Consider the following 19,457-nt stretch of genomic DNA (forward strand, 5'->3'; position numbering starts at 1 on the left):
AAATTGGGTCGAGCAAACCCTGATGGTATATTAACAGTTAAATATTTTACCCTTTACGGTTTGCCAGCTTTAGATTGGGAGCCTTTCTTGGCACCATTTTTAGGAACTATTCTAAGTGCCTAAATTCATCTTGGCAGCACTGGGTTCTTTGTGTGTTACCAGTAATAGAGATAAAAGGCTTAGTATAAAATCATTTATCAGCCTACAGGCTGCATGGCACATCTTATGATACTCAGGCTGTATTAGCCACCATATGATATGTACTTTAAACTCTCAGATTTGAGAATCTGCTTATCTAAAATGTAAGAATTAATACCTCATATGTAACCTAACATCTTTTTTTTGTTTCCTTGTAGACTTTTGTGAATGATGTAAGGATTCCGGAACAGACTTATATCACCTTGAAACTTGAAGATAAGCTGAGATTTGGATATGATATCCTTAAATGGTTTTATGTACTTATTAAATTTATTCAAATATGTTTACTGTGATGTAAATTAACATTTTTGAAACACAATTCACAATATAGATATGCCAGAATTTCTATTTATTGGGTGCCTTCCTATACTAAAATACCTATGTATTTTTAGTTATTATGCCTGTTCCTAAAAATAGTCCTGGAAAAGTTGGTGGACTCAGCGTTTGTTTTTTTTTTTTTTTTTTTTGTCTCTCTCTCTCTATTTATATAGTTTCAGCAGCAGTCTCACTGAAGTGCTATTGCATATATAATTTGAGCATCAAAGAATGTAACTGGGGAGAGGACAGGGGAATGTTTAATTTTAGTCCAGCCTAGGGATTGCTTTCAGGTGGAACATGATGCATGAATCAGCCTCCTGGGATGAATGTAAGAATTTAAACCTACTTTTCCTTCCATCCCTCCCGTTACTGTTTAATGCATCACAGCTGTATTGCCTATTAAATACAAACTTTTCAATATCCTGTGTCTTCTAAGACCTACGCTCTCTGATTAATCCACAATATGCATTTAGTGTGTATTTAAAATTCTTATGTTTAAAATTAGGACTCTAATAATTGAACAAGAACATGATTGTATTAAATTGCATGGGGTAGCGTGAAGAATCTCTAGTGAAGGGAAGGAGCATGATTGCAGAAGAAGGAAGACATTTCCGTTCATAGCAGGCAAGAAGCTTTGTAAAAATTACTTATGTACATTTAATTAAAATACAGTTATTCCATATTATGCTGAATTTTTTTTTTTTTTAGTTTTTTTGAATTACTACTTTTATCGGGACTTTGGTAATAAAGAATGTATTAAGCATAGCAATTTGGATGGACTTTTGTCACTGTAGCAGAAAAAGTATAGTCTCAGCTAAATAGAGTCGATGCCCAAAGTAAATGTATTAACACTATATAAAATTGTTCCTTGAAATTAATGAAAAATAGGCTAGGTGCTGTGGCTCACACCTGTAATCCCAGCACTTCAGGAGGCCGAGGCAAGTGGATCATGAGGTCAGGAGTTCGAGACCAGCCTGATCAACATGGTGAAACCCTGTCTCTACTAAAAATACAAAAAAAAATTTAAAAATAGCCGTTCATGGTGGCACGCACCTGTAATCCCAGCTACTCCAGAGGCTGAGGCAGGAGAATCGCTTGAACCCAGGAGGCAGAGGTTGCAGTTCGCCAAGATCGCGCTACTGCAGTCCAGCCTGGGCAACAAAGCGAGACTCTATCTCAAACAAAAAAATTACAAAAAATAATATTACAACAGCATACCTTATAATGTTCACACTTGTAGAGCCAAAGGAATATACAAAAAGCCAAACCATTAAATAGTAATACTTGTGTATATTTTAAGTCCTTAAAAAAATATGCATCAGTGAAATAATTAAGAATTAGCATTAAAGCCTTAATAAATGGTTGTCATTTTCTACCAGCCTAAGTTTCATCAAGAACAAATAGAAGTATATTTTGAATTTAGGTACCTCCTTTAATCCATTTGGCGTCAACTGTTTCGAATCATGAGAAAACACTAGGAAATTCAAGTTTTAGTAAAACTCTACAGTTAACTTTGAATTTTATATCAAGAAGAAACTATTGAGGAAGAAACCTCATGCTTTTACAAATATATACCATTTTCTTAACAGCAAACTGACATTTTTCTCTTACATACCAGGTCATAATGTCTGTCTAAAATTGTTGGGACAAATGTTTTGTCCCAAAGACTTTCTTAGGGTTGTACACTTAGTGTTGAGCCGTAACCACTGTCTGGATGCCCAGCGGAGGCTCGTATCATTCTATTATTTTAAAATAGCATCTGTTATAGTGGCAGAAATCATATTATAGATGTAAGTTTAAAAGCAGATTTTATTTATTTACTTGTGCCTGTATTTAGCTATACTAGATAGAAGACATTTTTGTATTTTATTCTAATTAAAATTAATCTTAATAGGCAATCTATAAACTGCTATACTTTGGAGTGAAAAACGATTTTAATTAAAATGCTACAGCAGGCCGGGCACGGTAGCTCACACCTGTAATCCCAGCACTTTGAGAGGCCAAAGCAGGCGGATCACCTGAGGTTAGGGGTTCAAGACCAGCCTGGCTAACAACGGCGAAATCCCATCGCTACCAAAAAATACAAAAATCAGCTGGGCGTGGTGGCGGGCACCTGTAATCCCAGCTACTCGGGAGGCTGAGGCAGGGAGAATTGCTTCAACTTGGAGGTGGAGGTTGCAGTGAGACGAGATTGTGTCACTGCATTCCAGCCTGGTTGACAGAGCGAAACTCTGTCTCAAATAAATAAAATAAAATAAAATGCTACAGCAATAGAAGGAGCAATTTCACATGGATTGAGACTAGAATTAGGCAACATAAGTCTCTTTTCTAACTGGAGAAATAAATGATTTGGAGAAGCACATGCTCAGTGAAATATACAAGATTTTAAAATGACAGTAAACTCATGAGGAGTACTACAGTGCTGCAGTAATCAAGAAAAACTTCAGAAAGTGATCATCTTCAGGTAGCCAAAAATGAGACTGATAAGGAAACCTAAGTTTATTCATTTTCTATTTATTTATGAAATGTCTCTTATGTTCCAGGCATAGTCCCAGTGGTTTGGGGAATATAATTGTGAATAAAATAGATGATAATCACTGTCCTCCTGTAGCCTACAGTTGAATGGGATTGAAGGGACTGACAACACACACTAGAAGTGAGGGTATTAGAGGATGGTAAGTTCTGTAGAAAAGCGTGTGAAAGGGGGAGGCAGAGAGCTAGTGTCGCTAAGTGGGAAGTTATAGTTTTGAAAAGAATATTCATGAAGACCTCAGTGAGAAGCCAGCACTGGGGCAACGATGCAGAGAAAGTAAAGAAGTTAGCCATGTGGACATGCGGAGAAACTGTCCTGCGAACAGATGAGCATCCAGTGCACAGGGCTTGAAGCATAGACATGTTCGATGTATTGGAGGATAGCATTGAGAAGCCAGCGTGGTCGGAGCCAGCAAAGAACTTGAGTATATTAGGGGTCAGAATGTATCAGTTGTCATAGGATATTATATGGATTTTGACTTTTATTCTGAGTGAAATGGGTAGTCTTTGGAGGTTTGTTTTTTTTTTTATCAGAGGGGTGATAAATGACATATGTGTAAAAAGATCCTCTGGCTACTCTTGTTCAAAGAAAACCAAAGGTGAAGTGGGCAGGCGTATAAAAAGAGAGACCAGTTAGGAAGCTACTGCAGTAGTTCTAGTGAACAATAAAGGAGGTCAGGACCAGGGTGATATATGTGGAGGTAGAAATGATTCCGTGTATATTTTGAAGATGGAGCCAATAAAATTTTCTGATTAGATTGGATGTAGAGTAAGAGAAAGAGTCAAGGATGAACCAGAATTTAGGCCTAAGCAATATGAAAAAGGAAGGCATCATCTTAATAACTGATAGAGAACTCAGTAGCAGAGCAGGTTTTGTGGAGAATATGGGAAGAATCATCTCAAAATACCAGCTTTAGGCTTAACCAGGTTTTCCAATTTTTCTGTTTTCTATTTGATTTCTGTTATCTTTATTCTAAACTTTCTCCTAGGTAGGAGCTGAGGTCATTCAGTTGAGACCTTTCTTTTCTCATTCTGGTGTTTAGAGCTATATCAGTTTTTCCCAAATTACTACTTTAATGTTTCTAATTTCCCTTTTGATTTTTTCTTTGAGTCATAGATATGTTTGTTTAGTTTCCAAATATTTGGGGAGTTTTCTGCTGTATTTCTGTTACTGATTTCTAATTCCATTTTGCTCAGAGAACATACTTTGTATGTCTCAAATCCTTTTGAATTCATTGAGACTTGTTCTGTGGCCCAGAATATGTTCTATCTTGGTAAATGTTCCATATGTACTTAAAAAGGATATGCATTCTGCTATTTGGGGTTTGGAATGTTCTATAAATGTTAGTTAGGCCGGGTTGGCTTGGTGGGTGTTCTGGTCTGCTGTATTTTACTGATTTATTGTCTTCTTACTCTTTCAATTAATAAGAAGGGGGTACTGAAATCTCAGGCTATCATTACAAGTTAGCCCCCTCCTTCTTGCAGAACTTTTTGCTTTGTCATTTGCGGCTCTCTTATTAGTCGTATAGACAACTGGGATTATTATGTTCTCTTGATGAATTATCCCCCTGTATCGTTATGAAATGATCTACTTTATCAATGATAAGATTCTTTGCTCTGAAATCTGGTTTATCTTAATATTATAGTTGTTCTAGCTTTCTTTTGTCTATTTATATTTTTTAACTTTTACCCTGTTTGTCTTTACATATAAAGTAGGCAGCATGTAGTTCTTAACTTTTTTATCTGATGTGATAATTTCTGCCTTTATTTGGTGATTTAGGCCATTCACATTTAATGTGATAATTGCCGTGGTTAGGTTTAAATGTATCATCTTGAAATTCTTTCCTGTTTGGCCTATTAGTTTTATGTTTTCTTTGTCTCCATTTCTGATTTCATTTGAGTTATTTGATGTTTTTATTATTTCATTTTATCTCCTTTGTTGGCTTATTAGCAATAATTTTTTGTTGTTGTTTTAGTGGTAGCTTTAGGACTTAAAATTTGTCTTTAATTTCAAGTTTTATCTTCAAGTAACATTATACCAATTTACATATTATGCAAGGACGTTACAACAGTATACTTTTGGGGCTGAGCGTGGTGGCTCACACCTGTAATCCCAGGACTTTGGGAGGCCGAGGCGGGCGGATCACGAGGTCAGGAGATCAAGACCATCCTGGCTAACACGGTGAAACCCCCATCTCTACTAAAAATACGAAAAATTAGCCAGGCGTTGTGGCGGGTGCCTCTAGTCCCAGCTACACAGGAGGCTAAGGCAGGAGAGTGGCGTGAACCCGGGAGGCGGAGCTTGCAGTGAGTGGAGATTGCGCCACTGCACTCCAGCCTGGGCAACAGAGCGAGACTCTGTCTCAAAAAAAATAAATAAATAAAAAGCAGTATACTTTCTTTTGTCCTACCTCATACTCCATTGTTATTAGTAAAAAGTCAATTGTCATTTAAAGAAGTTTAAATAATTAAAATATGTATTTTGAAATAAACTTTTTATACCCTTTGTACTTATGTCTTATACCCATGAAGCTTCAGTTTCTGGTACTCTTCATCCCTTTGTATAGATCCATATTTTCGTATAATGTCAGTTTGTTTCTACCTGTCGGACTTGCTTCAACATTTCTTGTACTATGGCTTTGCTGGTGATGAATTCTGTCGGCTTGTATATATCTAGAAAAGTGTTTCACCTTAGTTATTGAAAGATATTATTGGCTGGGCACGGTGGCTCATGCCTGTAATCCCAGCACTTTGGGAGGTCGAGGCGGGCGGATCATGAAGTTGGGAGTTTGAGATCAGCCTGGCAAACATGGTGAAACCCCATCTGTACTAAAAATACAAAAATTAGCCAGGCCTGGCGGCATGCGCCTGTAATCCCAGCTACTCGGAGGCTGAGGCAGGAGAATCGCTTGAACCAGAAGACAGAGGTTGCAGTGAGCCAAGATCACGCCATTGCACTCCAGCTTGGGCAACAGAGTGAGACTGTATCTCAAAAAAAAAAAAAAAAAAGATATTATTGCTGGGTATAGAATTCTGGGTTGGCTTTTTCTTACTTTTCGCACTTTAAAGATGTTGCTCCACTGTATTCTCACTCACATTATTTTCCTTTGTCCCTGGCTTTGAACTGTTTGATTATGATGTGTCTTGGTGTAGCTTTCTTCTTTCTTCTTCTTTCTTTCTTTTTTTTTTTTTTTTTGAGACGGAGTCGCGCTCTGTTGCCCAGGCTGGAGTGCAGTGGTGCAATCTCGGCTCACTGCAAGCTCTGCCTCCCAGGTTTACGCCATTCTCCTGCCTCAGCCTCCAGAGTAGCTGGGACTACAGGCGCCCGCCACCTCGCCCGGCTAGTTTTTTGTATTCTTTTAGTAGAGAGGGGGTTTCACTGTATTCGCCAGGATGGTCTCGATCTACTGACCTCGTGATCCACCCGTCTCGGCCTCCCGAAGTGCTGGGATTACAGGCTTGAGCCACCGGGCCCGGCCTCTTCTTCTTTCTTTTTGTTTGTTGCTTTTTTATTACCCTCTTGGGGTTTGTTGACCTTCTAAAATCCTGTGGCTTTATAGTTTCAATCAAATTTAGAAAAAATCTCCACCATTATTTATTTTAAAGTTTGTTCATCTCTTCTGGGTTGATTTCCATTGATTAATTTTTACACTCACAGTAATTTTTTATTGGATGACAGGCATTGTGAATTTACTTTGCTGAGTGTTATATGCATATTTTAGTATTTGTATCAATATTATTTGAGCATTGTTCTGGAATACAAGTTACTTGGAAACAGTTTTATCACTTTGGGTCTTTAAGATTTGTTAGGCTTCTAAGATTATTCTGGGCTAATTATTCTCATCTACTGAGGCAAGACCTTTCTGTATGTTCTAAGGGAGGGGGTCAGTAAACTCATTGACCATATCTGGCCCTCAGGCTGTTTTGCACTGCAGAGTTGAGTAGCTGAAGCAGAGATCATATGGCCTGAAAAACCTGAAAGATTTACTACCTGGCCCTTTACAGGAAAAGTTTGCTGACTTGTGCTCTACCCAGTGACTCATGAATCATGCATGAGGTTTTACAGTCTGGCTGTTGGGAGTAGGTAGTACTCCTGGCCCTGTGTGGGCACTGGGTACTATTATCTCTAATATTATTTTCCAGAGACTGAATATCTCTGGAATTCTCTTTCTGTGCAGGCTTCTCTTCACTACTCAGTCCTGTGAATTCCAGTAAATGTTGATTTGCTTCGTCTGTTGACTTCATTTCCACCACAACTCAGGGAGTCTGCCAGGCTCTGTCTGGATTATTCTTCCTCGCAGTGTGACCTAGAAACTTTCACAGGGCAGTGAGTTGGGGCAGTGATTGGACTCTTGCTTTGTTGCCCTTCTCTCAGAGATCATTGTCTTTTGTTGCCTGAAGCTAATTGTCTTGTAAAACATTGTGTCATGTGTTTTACCCATCTTTTAGTTGTTTAATGTAGGAGAATAAATCCAGTTCTTTTTACTCCATCTTATCCAGAAGATTGAGAAGTTGGTTTGGGGCATGTTGAACGTAAAGTTGTATACAGGGGTGAAGTATAAGCTAAATAAATGAATGTGGGGATTTTTATTATATAAATAATATTTAAAACCATAAGACTGAATGAGATCATTAAGGGACTGAATATAGATTGATAAGAGGTTCAAGGACTGACACCTGGTACATTCCAATATTAAGAGATGGATGAGATTAGGAACCAGTAAAAGAGACTAAGAAGAAACCACTAATGTGCTAGGAGGAAAAGCAGAGTACGGTATGGTTTCCACATTTCATGGGAAATTATTTACACATTACTTAAATATCTTGAATCATAAGATCCACCCCCTCATCATTTTAATAGTATAAGTCATCATAAGTAAGAACCCAGTACCTTCTATTTTAAAATTGTGATCTATATATTTTCCCAAGGAAGTTGTATATTCCTGCATAATGGCCCACAAAATGATTGGGTTAGTCATATTGGAAACCAGGTTAAAGAAAACTCCAACACATGTCATAGCATCTAAAACTATAATCTGTACTTCTAGCACTATATGTACCACTGTTTGGTGGGCTGTCCAGACAATGGCTGCTGAAATGATCAAGGGGAAGTTAAACGTAAGCAAAAATTAAGAACTTTCATTAAGAGAAGTTAAGATTTTTCCTTATCTGTGTGGTTGATATCCATAACAAAACATGAACATGTTAATATTTTTCAAATTTCAAAAATAGAGGACATTTCTCAAAGCTTAAAAGAAGTAAATTTAAAAAATTAATGGAAATGAGCTTTTTTGGATGAAAGAATGAAGTGATAGAGAAGTTTAAATCAGTTGTTTGAAAACTGTTTTTAAAGAACAGGGTCTTCTACAAGTTAGAAAGATAGTCATCTCCTAAAATAAAATGATACATTTTTCTGAAGGTGTAGGCAGAATTAAACAAATAGATAAAATTTTCTCCTTAGAAAGTTTCCTGCTCTTAACTTTCTTTTAAACTCTTACTGTCTCCTAGGACCTACCTTACTAATACTCTGTGGACTCTAATTTAGCGTAATTGTATGTTTCATTATCAATTATTGTTAAATGAGGGAAAATTTCCATATTTTTAATGAAAAGGAAACAGTTTTGGGTATCTCAAGAATTTCTGGGGATAGCCTTATTACATATTTTTTTAAATCACATGTATAAAATATATTAATTTTGAAAAATATGTTTTTCTGATCTTTCCTTGTATAAAATAATTGTATTCAAGTATATTCTTACTTATCCGACGTGATTCTTGAAAGACATGTTTACAGTGTATCCAACACTTCATATTTTAGGTCATACTCCTTGGAATAACTAATGCTGTTTAAAATTTTGCTGTTTTTAATCTTGTCATTAAAATAAAAGAATGGGAAGAACCGTGTCTAAGAACACATTACTAGTGTTCAGGGGAGTGTCCATTTAGATAAACATTTCTTGAATAAATTGACTTAGGTCAATACAGGGGATGGCTTACAATAGCAGTCATAGTCTTCTATAAAGAAATGGGGAAATAACCGATCAAATGATGATTTTTAATAAATAAGAATTCAAACTTTTTATAGCATACTGATATCATAAGTTATTGTACCTCAGTTTGTCATTTTTTTTTTGATTAGCAAGTTAAAAATAGCTACATAGGTCTGCACCACTAAAAAGATGGTAGCCTTGGAGGGAAAAGCTGGGGCTAGAGCAGTCTCCAGATCTCACGGTTACGCCAGAGTTCCCGGATGAATTAATGACCCAAACAAGACGCTTCTTGAGGTCTTCTTCGTTTCCACACACACAAACCTTTTTGGAAGGTAAAATGTTTGAACCTTAGAAGGATGACTCCTCTCAAGCTCTCCATGACCTGCAGCGTGTCTAGGTTGAAAGAGGATACCTTAGATGGGTCCTGGGAAATTGCCTTTGGGCACTCCCAGGAGGTAAGCCTGAAGCACCCGAAAACCCTCACAACAGGCTGAAATCACTTGTGTTTTCCATGGAAAAAAACGGTAATGATTGTCAATTTTTAATGCCTTATTCCCATAGAAAAAGTAGGAATGCTATGAATTTTCTCTAGCTGTTTATGAGTTTTTGGGGGATAAAACAAAGTTACTAGACAATATTATTATTATATTTAAAGCAAAGTTTTTACCATAATATTGCTTCAGGGAACTCACATCTGTAACCATGTTAGATAAAGAGCAATTTTCAGAAGAGAATGAAAAACTTCAATAATGTCTGCAGTAGTCGTGCCAGTGTTTTTCTATATTATATATACGTGTTTATATAAAATTCATACTATATGTTATATAAATATGTGAATGTATATATACCTAACCAAACTCTAGGTTTTTTCTTATAATAGCTTAATCACATTTTTGTCTTTTTAAAGAAATTTCAATAGCTTTAGGGGTACAAGTGAGGTTTTGGATACATGGATGAATTGTACAGTGGTGAAGTCTGGGATTTTAGTGCACCTGCCACCTGAGTGGTATACATTGTACCTCAACAGGTAGTTTTTCATCCCTCATCCCCCTTCCGACTTCCCCACTTCTGATTATCCAATGTCCATTATACCACTCTATATGCCTTTGTGTACCCATAGCTTAGGTCCCACTTGGAAGTGAGGATATGTGGTATTTGGGTTTTTGATTCCTGAGTTACTTTACTTAGAATAATAGCCTTCAGTTCCATACAAGTTGCTGCAAAAGACACTATTTCATTCTTTTTTATGGCTGAGTAGTATTCCATGGTATTTATATACCACATTTTCTTAATCCGCTTATCAGTAGGTGGGCATTTAGATTGATTCCATATGTTTGCAATTTAGACATTATCTTTTATTAAATATACTTAGTTATGAGATGTGTATTTCCATATGTAGCAGCAAATATATACCAGTGTATGAATGTGACAAAAAGGAAAATTTTAATACTTCAAGGCTATAGGAAAAAGCAATGTAGATTAATAGGAGAGGCCTGGCCTGGGATTCGGTTGACTAGACTCTTGTTTTGGTTTCTGTCCGTCCACTGGCCAAGTTCTTTATTTATGAAACGGAAGGATTAATGGAATTGAACAGACTATTTCCCAAAACTCTTTATATTTACATTTCTGAATTTTTATTATTTTAACAAGTAGAAACCTAGAGTAAATACAAGTTTCCTGCTTCCCTTACGCTTGGGAAGTCATCTTTTTCTCCCCAAGTAGTCGTGATAGTTACAGCTTTCTACCCTTGAAGTCATAAGTGCTCTGAACTGGTAAAGAATAGAATGTAGTACGTGGTTATAAAAGTCCCTTCATTACAGAGTTAAGTAATGGTGGGAAATGTGACCTCTACTCTTTAGTGAATAGATCTTTTTAATATACAGAGGCATTGTTCTTTTTGGCTTAATAATGAAGGCATTCATGATATCTAACACTTGGTTCTAATCTAATCTTGGTATAGAATCCATTGTTTGATAATGTAATATGACCTTGATTGCAGTTCATGGGGAACAGTCATGGCTGTGGTCACTGTAAGGACCCTAATTATAGCATTTCTTTTGTACTTGCAAAGTGAGCTATATTTTTATCAATGCTTATGAAGTTTGAGTAATCAAATTCTTGTAGGAATTGCTGTTGATTAATCATCGATGAGGTATTTCCTTCCATTTTTGTGATTAGCTATCAGTATAATTTGATGCCTGTTTTCTTGTACATATGTTTTCATGTAATTTTCTTCATTGTAGTTATCTCATATTATTATTGGTGGAAATTGAAAGCGTCTCTGTGCTCTGATTAATTACCCAGTTGTTTGCTTCTTGAGGCCACCTTTACTTAAAATTAGAAAACTTGCTGGATCTTAAGGTTTTTAGTATTTTAAAATGAAAATGTTTATATTTGTGAGCATATTTTAAGATTTAACTATTCAGGGGAAATATAATAATTCTGCTGTAATTGCCTGTTGAAATAGAACAATTTCCAAATTATATTTGATGATCATTTTTAGCTCAATTACAAGAAATTTGAGGTTATATTCTTCCTTAGCCCCGTTTACATACAAATCTTTTCACTGTAGTACAAGGAGAAATGAGGGTCCCCGAAGAAGCTCTTAAGGTAACAGTTTTTACTTAACTTCTTTTGCAAATCTACTATTGACTATGGTCGATTTTACTTCTTGATGTTTCACTTCCATTTTTAAATGTTTTATAGCATGAGAAGTTTACCATTCAGCTTCAGTTGTCCCAAAAATCTTCAGAATCAGAATTATCCAAATCTGCAAGTGCCAAAAGCATAGATTCAAAGGGAGCAGACGCTGCTAGTGAAGTGCAGCACAAAGCTACTGAAGCACTGAAATCTGAGGAGAAAGCCATGGGTAAGCTGGCCTCTCTCTAAAGACCGTCTTTATACTTGATCTTGAAGACACTGCATGCTTTGTTCTCAGAAAGTTGGCCATGTCCGTATAAAAATAATGTATAATAGTGATAATTTCAGAGTGTGTTTTAATGCTGCCAGTGCTTTCATTAGGAAACATTGTAAAACACATCATTATATATGGCAGTTGTATATAGGTGTGCTTAGTATGTTTAAATGTTTAAGGGAAGTAAATATAGTCATCCTCCAGCATCCATGGGGGCTGGTTTCAGGACTCCCACGAATACCAGAATTCATGATACTGAAGTTCCTTATGTAACATGGCATAGTATTTGCACATAACTTATGCACGTCTCCTCCTGTATACTTTAAATCATCTCTAGATCACTTTAATACCTAATACAATACATACATACACGTCACTTCATTTGTGTAGTAGTACTTGGCATAAGGCAAATTTAAGTCTTGCATTTTGGAACTTAGTGGAATTTTTTCCTCCAAAGCATTTTTCATCTGCAGCTAATTGAACCCATGGATGCAGAATACCTACAGATTCAGAGGGTTAACTGTGTAGTTTACCTTACAATATTTTTATTATTTCATGTTTGTCTACATTTTCTTCTGCAGCATAACAACAAAAATGAATTAAAAGGAAATTTTTAAAAATCAAATGTAGCTGTATCATCATATAATAATTTATAATTCTCGGAATGTTATAAAATGCCTCACATAAATAATCCCATTCAAACAAAAACAAGTTTTTAAATGGATAGGCATTACTACATTTGCTCAAACAAAAATATGTTAGTTCTGTTAAGAACAGTTTGTGTGCCCTTGGGCTTGAAAAAAATTAGAAAATGGGTGTTCATGCCAACATTTACTTTAGCTTTGTCTTTTACATTTAACCTTAATGAGCCATTTCTGATCAGACTGGTTTTGTTCTTCCCTAGTTAATTATTGCCTACTTTCAACAAACTTGTTCTTCTGAGGTCACTTTCTGTCTCAATTCAAGTAAAATGCCATTTGTTACAAGTGGTTCAGTTATATACCAAACAACTCATAACACTTGAAGAAAAAGCTACTGGGATATGTAGCACGTTGTTTGACTTAGATACTACCCAGTGGAAATAGTATTTATTTAGTTACGTCCAACATTGGATAAGATCTTATCACAAATACAAAGCTATTCACGATAGATTACGTTTTAGTTATCAAGACTGTACTTTGCTTTTTAATGTAAGTAATCAACCAGGCAGTTCTAGCATTCTGCGAAAGCGTGTTTTTTTCTGTTTCATCTGCTCTAGACAGATTTTTCCCACCTCTTTCCAGATATTTCTGCCATGCCCCGTGGTACTCCATTATATGGGCAGCCGTCATGGTGGGGGGATGATGAGGTGGATGAAAAAAGAGCTTTCAAGACAAATGGCAAACCTGAAGAAAAGAATCATGAAGCCGGAACGTCAGGTAAAAAATCTCAATCACTGTGACATTAAATGGATATTTTGGGAAGCATCTGTAATCTAAGCAAACAGCTGTCTACCATGAAAAGAGATGCTCTATCTAGTATTCTATAATTTGATGTTCTTTAATTGATGAATGTTTTAATGGCCTTGTTATTTTAATGTAAAATTTAAAATTATGAGTGATTATAAGTAAAGTATTAATTTTAATATCTTTATAAAGCACCTTCAAAATATTTTTTACAGTTGAAAGGAGATGTTAAGATATGGAAAGCAGATTAATGATGTAACTAGGCATTTTAAGTATATAAAAATAATTATTAAAATATATCAATTAGACCAAAATAGTAGACTCTAATTTTGTGTTTTATTAGATCCCCAGCATATAATCATATTTTTAAAATAAATTAGTTAATTTATTCTTTGAGATGGGATCGCACTGTGTTGCCCAGGCTAGTCTTGAACTCCTGGACTCAAGCCATCTTCCCACCTCAGCCTCCCAAGGAGCTGAGATTATGGCACACACCATTTCATGTCCAGCTTAATCATATTTTTAAATGAGCAATTTCCACTTTGTTCAGAAATGTGATATGAAATTACAAATTCTTCAAAACCTCAGTGTGCTCGTTATGATGAGAAATGGCAGCAACAGGATTAGTTGAGTATGGCAGCCAGAATGAAAAAATAGTTCTGGGTCAGATTCTCAGAGTGATAGTCAAGTAACATATTTTTGATATTTCTGATATTGTTAATGGAGTGGTTCAGTCCATAAACCAGAAAATCAAGACTTCCAGGAAATAAATGGAGGTGTCATTTGCCACATAAGGACCTTGCAAAGACATGAGAACAGAAAGATGGAGCAGCCAGTTTTTGAGATAACAGCAGATAAGGATCCAGAACTGGAGGAGTTAAGTACAGGCACCTGGGCTCAGTATGGAAGACCAAGTCTGGCCCTGAAACAAGGATAAATTTCATGAGAACTCTTCTCAATTTTCTACTTTTCACCCTAATTCTACAAGATAAATAGGACATTTTTCTTAGCTGGAGAATAAGAACATTGGCTCTTTAGGTATGCTCTAATGGATACAAGTCTAAGAAAGCGAGCATTATCAACTTGATCTTACGGTGCCCAAGGCTGAATTTGTCAACTTTGCAAATAAATTCCCATCCCAGCTTTATTTGTTTCTGTCACCAGCAGTTTTCATCATGCCCATGCGCAGAAACAGTATTACTTTGCACGCTTTCAGATGCAAATAACAAATGCTGCCTGAGACAAACAGGAAAGAAATTTCCTGGCTCACATAACTCAACCCCATCGGGGTTGTTTACTTCAGCATCTCAGCAATGTGGTCATCAGCTAGCTAGCTTCTCTCCGCCTCTCAGTCTTGCCCTTCATAGTGGTTGCAGACTGAGGAGTTTACCCTCACTCTCACAGGCTGCCTGCCAGTAGCAGCAAGGGGTACATGCTACTTTGATCACATCCAACGGAAAAGCGAAAATGTTACTTCCGGAAGACCTTCCAGAATTTGGAAGAACTTTGCCAAAAGTTCTCAACATCTGTCTCATCTCATTGACCTCTCACAGCTTCAGGAGAGGGTCACCTGCTTATTTCTGAACCAGTCCCTGGCAAGGCAAGTTAGATTATCTTTAAACCAGTCTTGCTCACCTTGAAGCTGTGTGTGGGGTTAGTTTTCCCCCAAGCCACATGATCCGTGTCGGGAAAGAGTGGATACCAGAGACTTTTGGAGTCCTTTGAGGAGGAAAGAACAGGGAAAGGATATTGAAAGAAAACCAAGGATGTCTGCTTTATTTGTAAATTTTGTGTGTTCCCTTCCCTTCACCTTGTTTGTATAATCCTTCGGTCTGTAGGTCTGTTGCTTTCCCTACACTGCCCCCCATCCTGAGTCATGATTGGGCTACCAACCTCCTGGTTTCAACCCTCCTGCAGTTTATTTAGTATAATACATTTAAACTGATCTTTATTTTCTTTGCTTAAGACACTACAATGACTGTCTTTTGCCTGCCAAATAGATTTTAAACTAAGTTTTCTATGTCAAAGTTTTCTAATTTTGTCCCAATTTCCATGGTCGCTTTACCAGTTGTTTGAGAGTTTATGTCCCATTACCAGTTGTTTGAGTGTTCTCTCCCAGTGCATCCCCCATAAATTATGCTAATTCCTGGCTGCTCTTTTCCCACAAACATAAATACACACATACATTAGATGATAAAGAGATACATTCTAAATGATGTCTGTATATTTATCGTCAATACTTTACAGTTTCATTCAGTATGTTGTATGCATGCCTCCTCCCCACAACTAAACTATACATGTCTTATTCAGGTACCACATAACATACTATCATTGTGCCCTAGAGCCACCTATTACTGAGAGGGGGAAAGATTTACCAGTTAGGTGATTAAGAAAACATAGCTGAATATAATTATCACCAAACTCTGAAAATCAGTAATTTTTATCTTGCCATTAAAATTTTAGCCCTCCCCTGTCACACACAAAACAGCTTTTGAAGTCTGAAGCACATAACTTCTAACATATAATGAAGTGTATATGTAATCTTTGTACAGAAGGCATAACCATGATTTACAGTAATAGCTAACACTGCAGTAGTGTTTACTTTATCCAGACATTCTTCTAAGTGCTTTGTATGCATTTAATTATTTAATCATCACAGGAGTACTTAAAGGTGTAGTTACTGTGATTTTGTACATAAAGAAACTAAGGCATACTGAAATTAATTTACTTGTCAGAGTCACCCAACTACAGATAATGGAGCTGGGATTTGAACTTAGATTGCCTGACTCCAGAGTCCATGCTCTTAAGCAGAAGAAGTTTTAATATTTCAGCCATCATTACTCATGTAAACACAATCACTCTAAAAGCATATACTTCATAGGGTACAGATACTTAAACAAACACTCCAAAATCAAATAGCCATAAAAATTGATCCCTCGTAGCTCAGCATAATAAAATAAATTTCAAATGTGAGGCATCCAGCAGTACTTTCATCTATAAGAATGTAACTGAATTCTCAGCTTGTGTGCTCTTTCTGCTAGATGACCAAAGCTGTCTCATAATCTTGGCATTCTTTTTGAGTAATAATTCAGTGATTTATGTCTTGTGTCAAATTCCTTAAAGTGCCCTGTCTGATTAGTAATAGCCTTAAGAGACTCTCACTTGCTTTCTTATGTTAGTATGAGGATATTACTGTTTCAGGTTTATCATTTACAGCTTTTTAAAATATAGGATGAGGGAAATAGATTACTGTCTTGAAAGAATTTATGAAGCCAGCAGAAATTGTAGAATCGGATTTGAAATGTATATCAAGTGTTCTTTAATTTGATCATTTTGAAATTAAGGTATTTTTAAAAATTTAAACGTTCTTTTTTAAGTTTCCAATTGTGGAGTATACGTGATTACTTTCATAATTTACCCTGTAAGCATACTCTTAGTGAAAGCAAAAAGTGATTTGCTTCTTAGTTATTAATTTTTAGAGTTACATTCCAGAAAGTATAATAGCGTGTTTGCTACCTAGTAATTTTTAACGTCCCTCTCTGTAGGTTCATATATATCCAGAAACTCCTGAAGACTTGCCATATAGTTTAAAAAGCCCTGGTTTAAGCAGTACTTACTTTAGAGCAATTTCGTTCTCAGAAATGGTGTGACTATTTTTAATCGTATTAAGACAGAAAATTTGTCCTCAATTTATTTACAGCTATGCTTTTCTACTTCCTAACTTGGTCTCAACAATTGATTTAGGTTATAATTAAAGGCCTTTGACTGTTGCACACATTTTGAAGTGGCATGTGCAACTGGGCATCGTAGATTTTTGGCTCTCTCATATTGATTTTTAATCCAGTGAAACTAAATTTGGAAATTTTCAAGTCGTAGCTCCTTTTAAGCAAAAGGAGCTTCTCAGGTCTTAATTTGACATACTTGAACAGACTAGGTTGGATGGATGTCTTAAGCAGAATGAGCTGTTACAATTATAGTCCTTGTCATCTCAAATAAATTTAATATTTCATTGAATTTAGTACAGAAGAATGAAACGAACATGTATTCTGGATGAAGTATAAGTATCCCTTATAATACATTGTGTTAAGGTAACACAGTCATAAAGTACCTTAAGAACATAAGCAGATTATCACCAATTGCTTTTCTGATGTAGATATATGGAATTAATTACAGCATAGTCATTAAATAATTTTTTAAATGTAGTAATTGAGATTAATAATATAATATTAGTCTAAACAAGTATTTACTATATTATTTAGTTTAATTTGGTATAACAAAATGAGTTTTGAAGATAGATGAATGTTAAATTTCTAAATTCCAGAATATGTTCTGTTAGTGTTCTGAGGGAGGAAAGGTGTTTTATTTTTCTGTGTTGATTAGAAGACTCCTCATAGTTTTTCTATCAGGTACTTCTCAAGTGTAGTTGGACCACACTTCATCTGTTTTTATCATCTTTAGGGAAATGAGTCCTTCCACATAATGAATTTTCCAGATAATTGAACTTTACTTTTACAGTTGATAGTTTTTTTAAAGTTTAACCATTTCCTAAGTTTCTATTAAATTCATTACCCATATTACCACCTTCTTAAGCAGAGAAGGTTCAGTATAATTTAAAACTTTTTCTTATGACTCAGAATCATCATTAATCATCAATATCAGTATCACTATTATTATTCATATATATCAAGAGCAATATCAATATTGATATCAATAATTATATTAGTAATATAATAATACTGACATTGCCTTACAGTAATGTCCTCAGGAGACTGTAGTATGTGAGACTATTTGCCCTATATACTGAATGGTACTGGACTACCATGTTTTTGGGGCCATTTGTCTGCTCTTGTTTTTCATCTTATCTCCACCACTTGGTGCAGTCTGTCTGTCCTTAATCCTCACTTTTGTACCCTGCCCAAGATTTGCTACATGTGATCTGAGTAAATAGTAAAAATCTCTCAGTGAAGGTCTTAACTGTTAGTAAAGTTTATGAATACTTAAGGATAGACATTGTCATATCTGTCTTGGGTTTTTTAAAGTTAGATTTTGGTATTAGCTTTTTGTCTTCCTGATTCTCAGCTGTTTTTGAAGGTTGAGGGAGAAACATTTATTTGCATACCTGCTTTGTTCTGGGTAACTTACATGATCTCACTTAATACTCATCTCACTAAATCTTCACAACAATCTTATGGGAAGATACTGTTTTCTCACTTTATGATGAGGAAAATGAGGATTACAGACTGATTAAAGATTTATCTGATTTCAGATCTTGTCTGGGCTTTGCACGAAACCAGGCTGCCTGGTTATGATCATCAGATCATAACATGCTGCCTTTCCACTCTGTTGTGCTACTTGACATGGTTAGCTACTTGATTTCCAGATGAATTAGTTATTAACTTGTGTAAGTCTCAAGTTTCTAGCTTTGAGTAAATGCGAGTGTAAAGTAGTACTAACTTGGGAATGGTAACCTCCAAAACAGTGCAGTGCAGTTGTTGATCTCAGCTGTCTTAATGCATGAAACATGTTGAAACATGTCAACATTAGCATGTGAACTTTTTTTGCAAGGGAGGAAAATTGAGATAATATTCCTTTGAATCATGAGCAACAAGTGGTTGATAAGTGCTATATCCCTGGCCAGCTTTTTTGTATTACTTGCTTCATAGCTGAGCCACCTCAATTTTATTTGGCTCTCTGTGTAGTGGATCAGTTTGGCTTGGCTGTCTGTGTAGTGGATCAGTTTGACTTGGCTCTCTGTGTGGTGGTATTAGAAACTACCATCTTGACATTGTTCTGTCACCTGAAGGATAAGCAAAGCAAAAACAAACTATATATCTGTATGGGGGGAGGGAGAGAGGACAGGTTTATGAACAAGTTGTACTGTGTGGACTTGATCAAGTACAGTACATTGTACATAGTAAAAAAAAAATCACTGTCTGAAAAAATAGAAAAATAACATTAATGAACTATTAATATATGAGGAGTAGTTAATATTTTATTCTAATGGAAATTTTAACTAACATGACTTCAGAGTAAACACTCAAAAGTCCAGCTGAACATTTT

General features: G+C 35.9%; 1 protein-coding gene across 10 annotated transcripts in view; it reads left to right on the plus strand.

Annotated features, from left to right (window-relative positions):
* CEP170 (centrosomal protein 170) overlaps positions 1-19,457 on the plus strand; it is a 131,783-nt gene that overhangs the window by 41,348 nt on the left and 70,978 nt on the right. For all 10 annotated transcript variants that reach the window (XM_023216170.1, XM_023216172.1, XM_023216173.1 and 7 more), the window contains exons 4-7: positions 357-435; positions 11,590-11,648; positions 11,745-11,907; positions 13,236-13,370. In XM_023216170.1, the coding sequence (XP_023071938.1) occupies positions 357-435; positions 11,590-11,648; positions 11,745-11,907; positions 13,236-13,370 (436 nt within the window). The remainder of the gene's footprint in view (positions 1-356; positions 436-11,589; positions 11,649-11,744; positions 11,908-13,235; positions 13,371-19,457) is intronic.

The sequence above is a fragment of the Piliocolobus tephrosceles genome, chromosome 1 (genome assembly GCF_002776525.5).
Source record: "Piliocolobus tephrosceles isolate RC106 chromosome 1, ASM277652v3, whole genome shotgun sequence".
In the NCBI taxonomy this organism is placed as follows: domain Eukaryota; kingdom Metazoa; phylum Chordata; class Mammalia; order Primates; family Cercopithecidae; genus Piliocolobus; species Piliocolobus tephrosceles.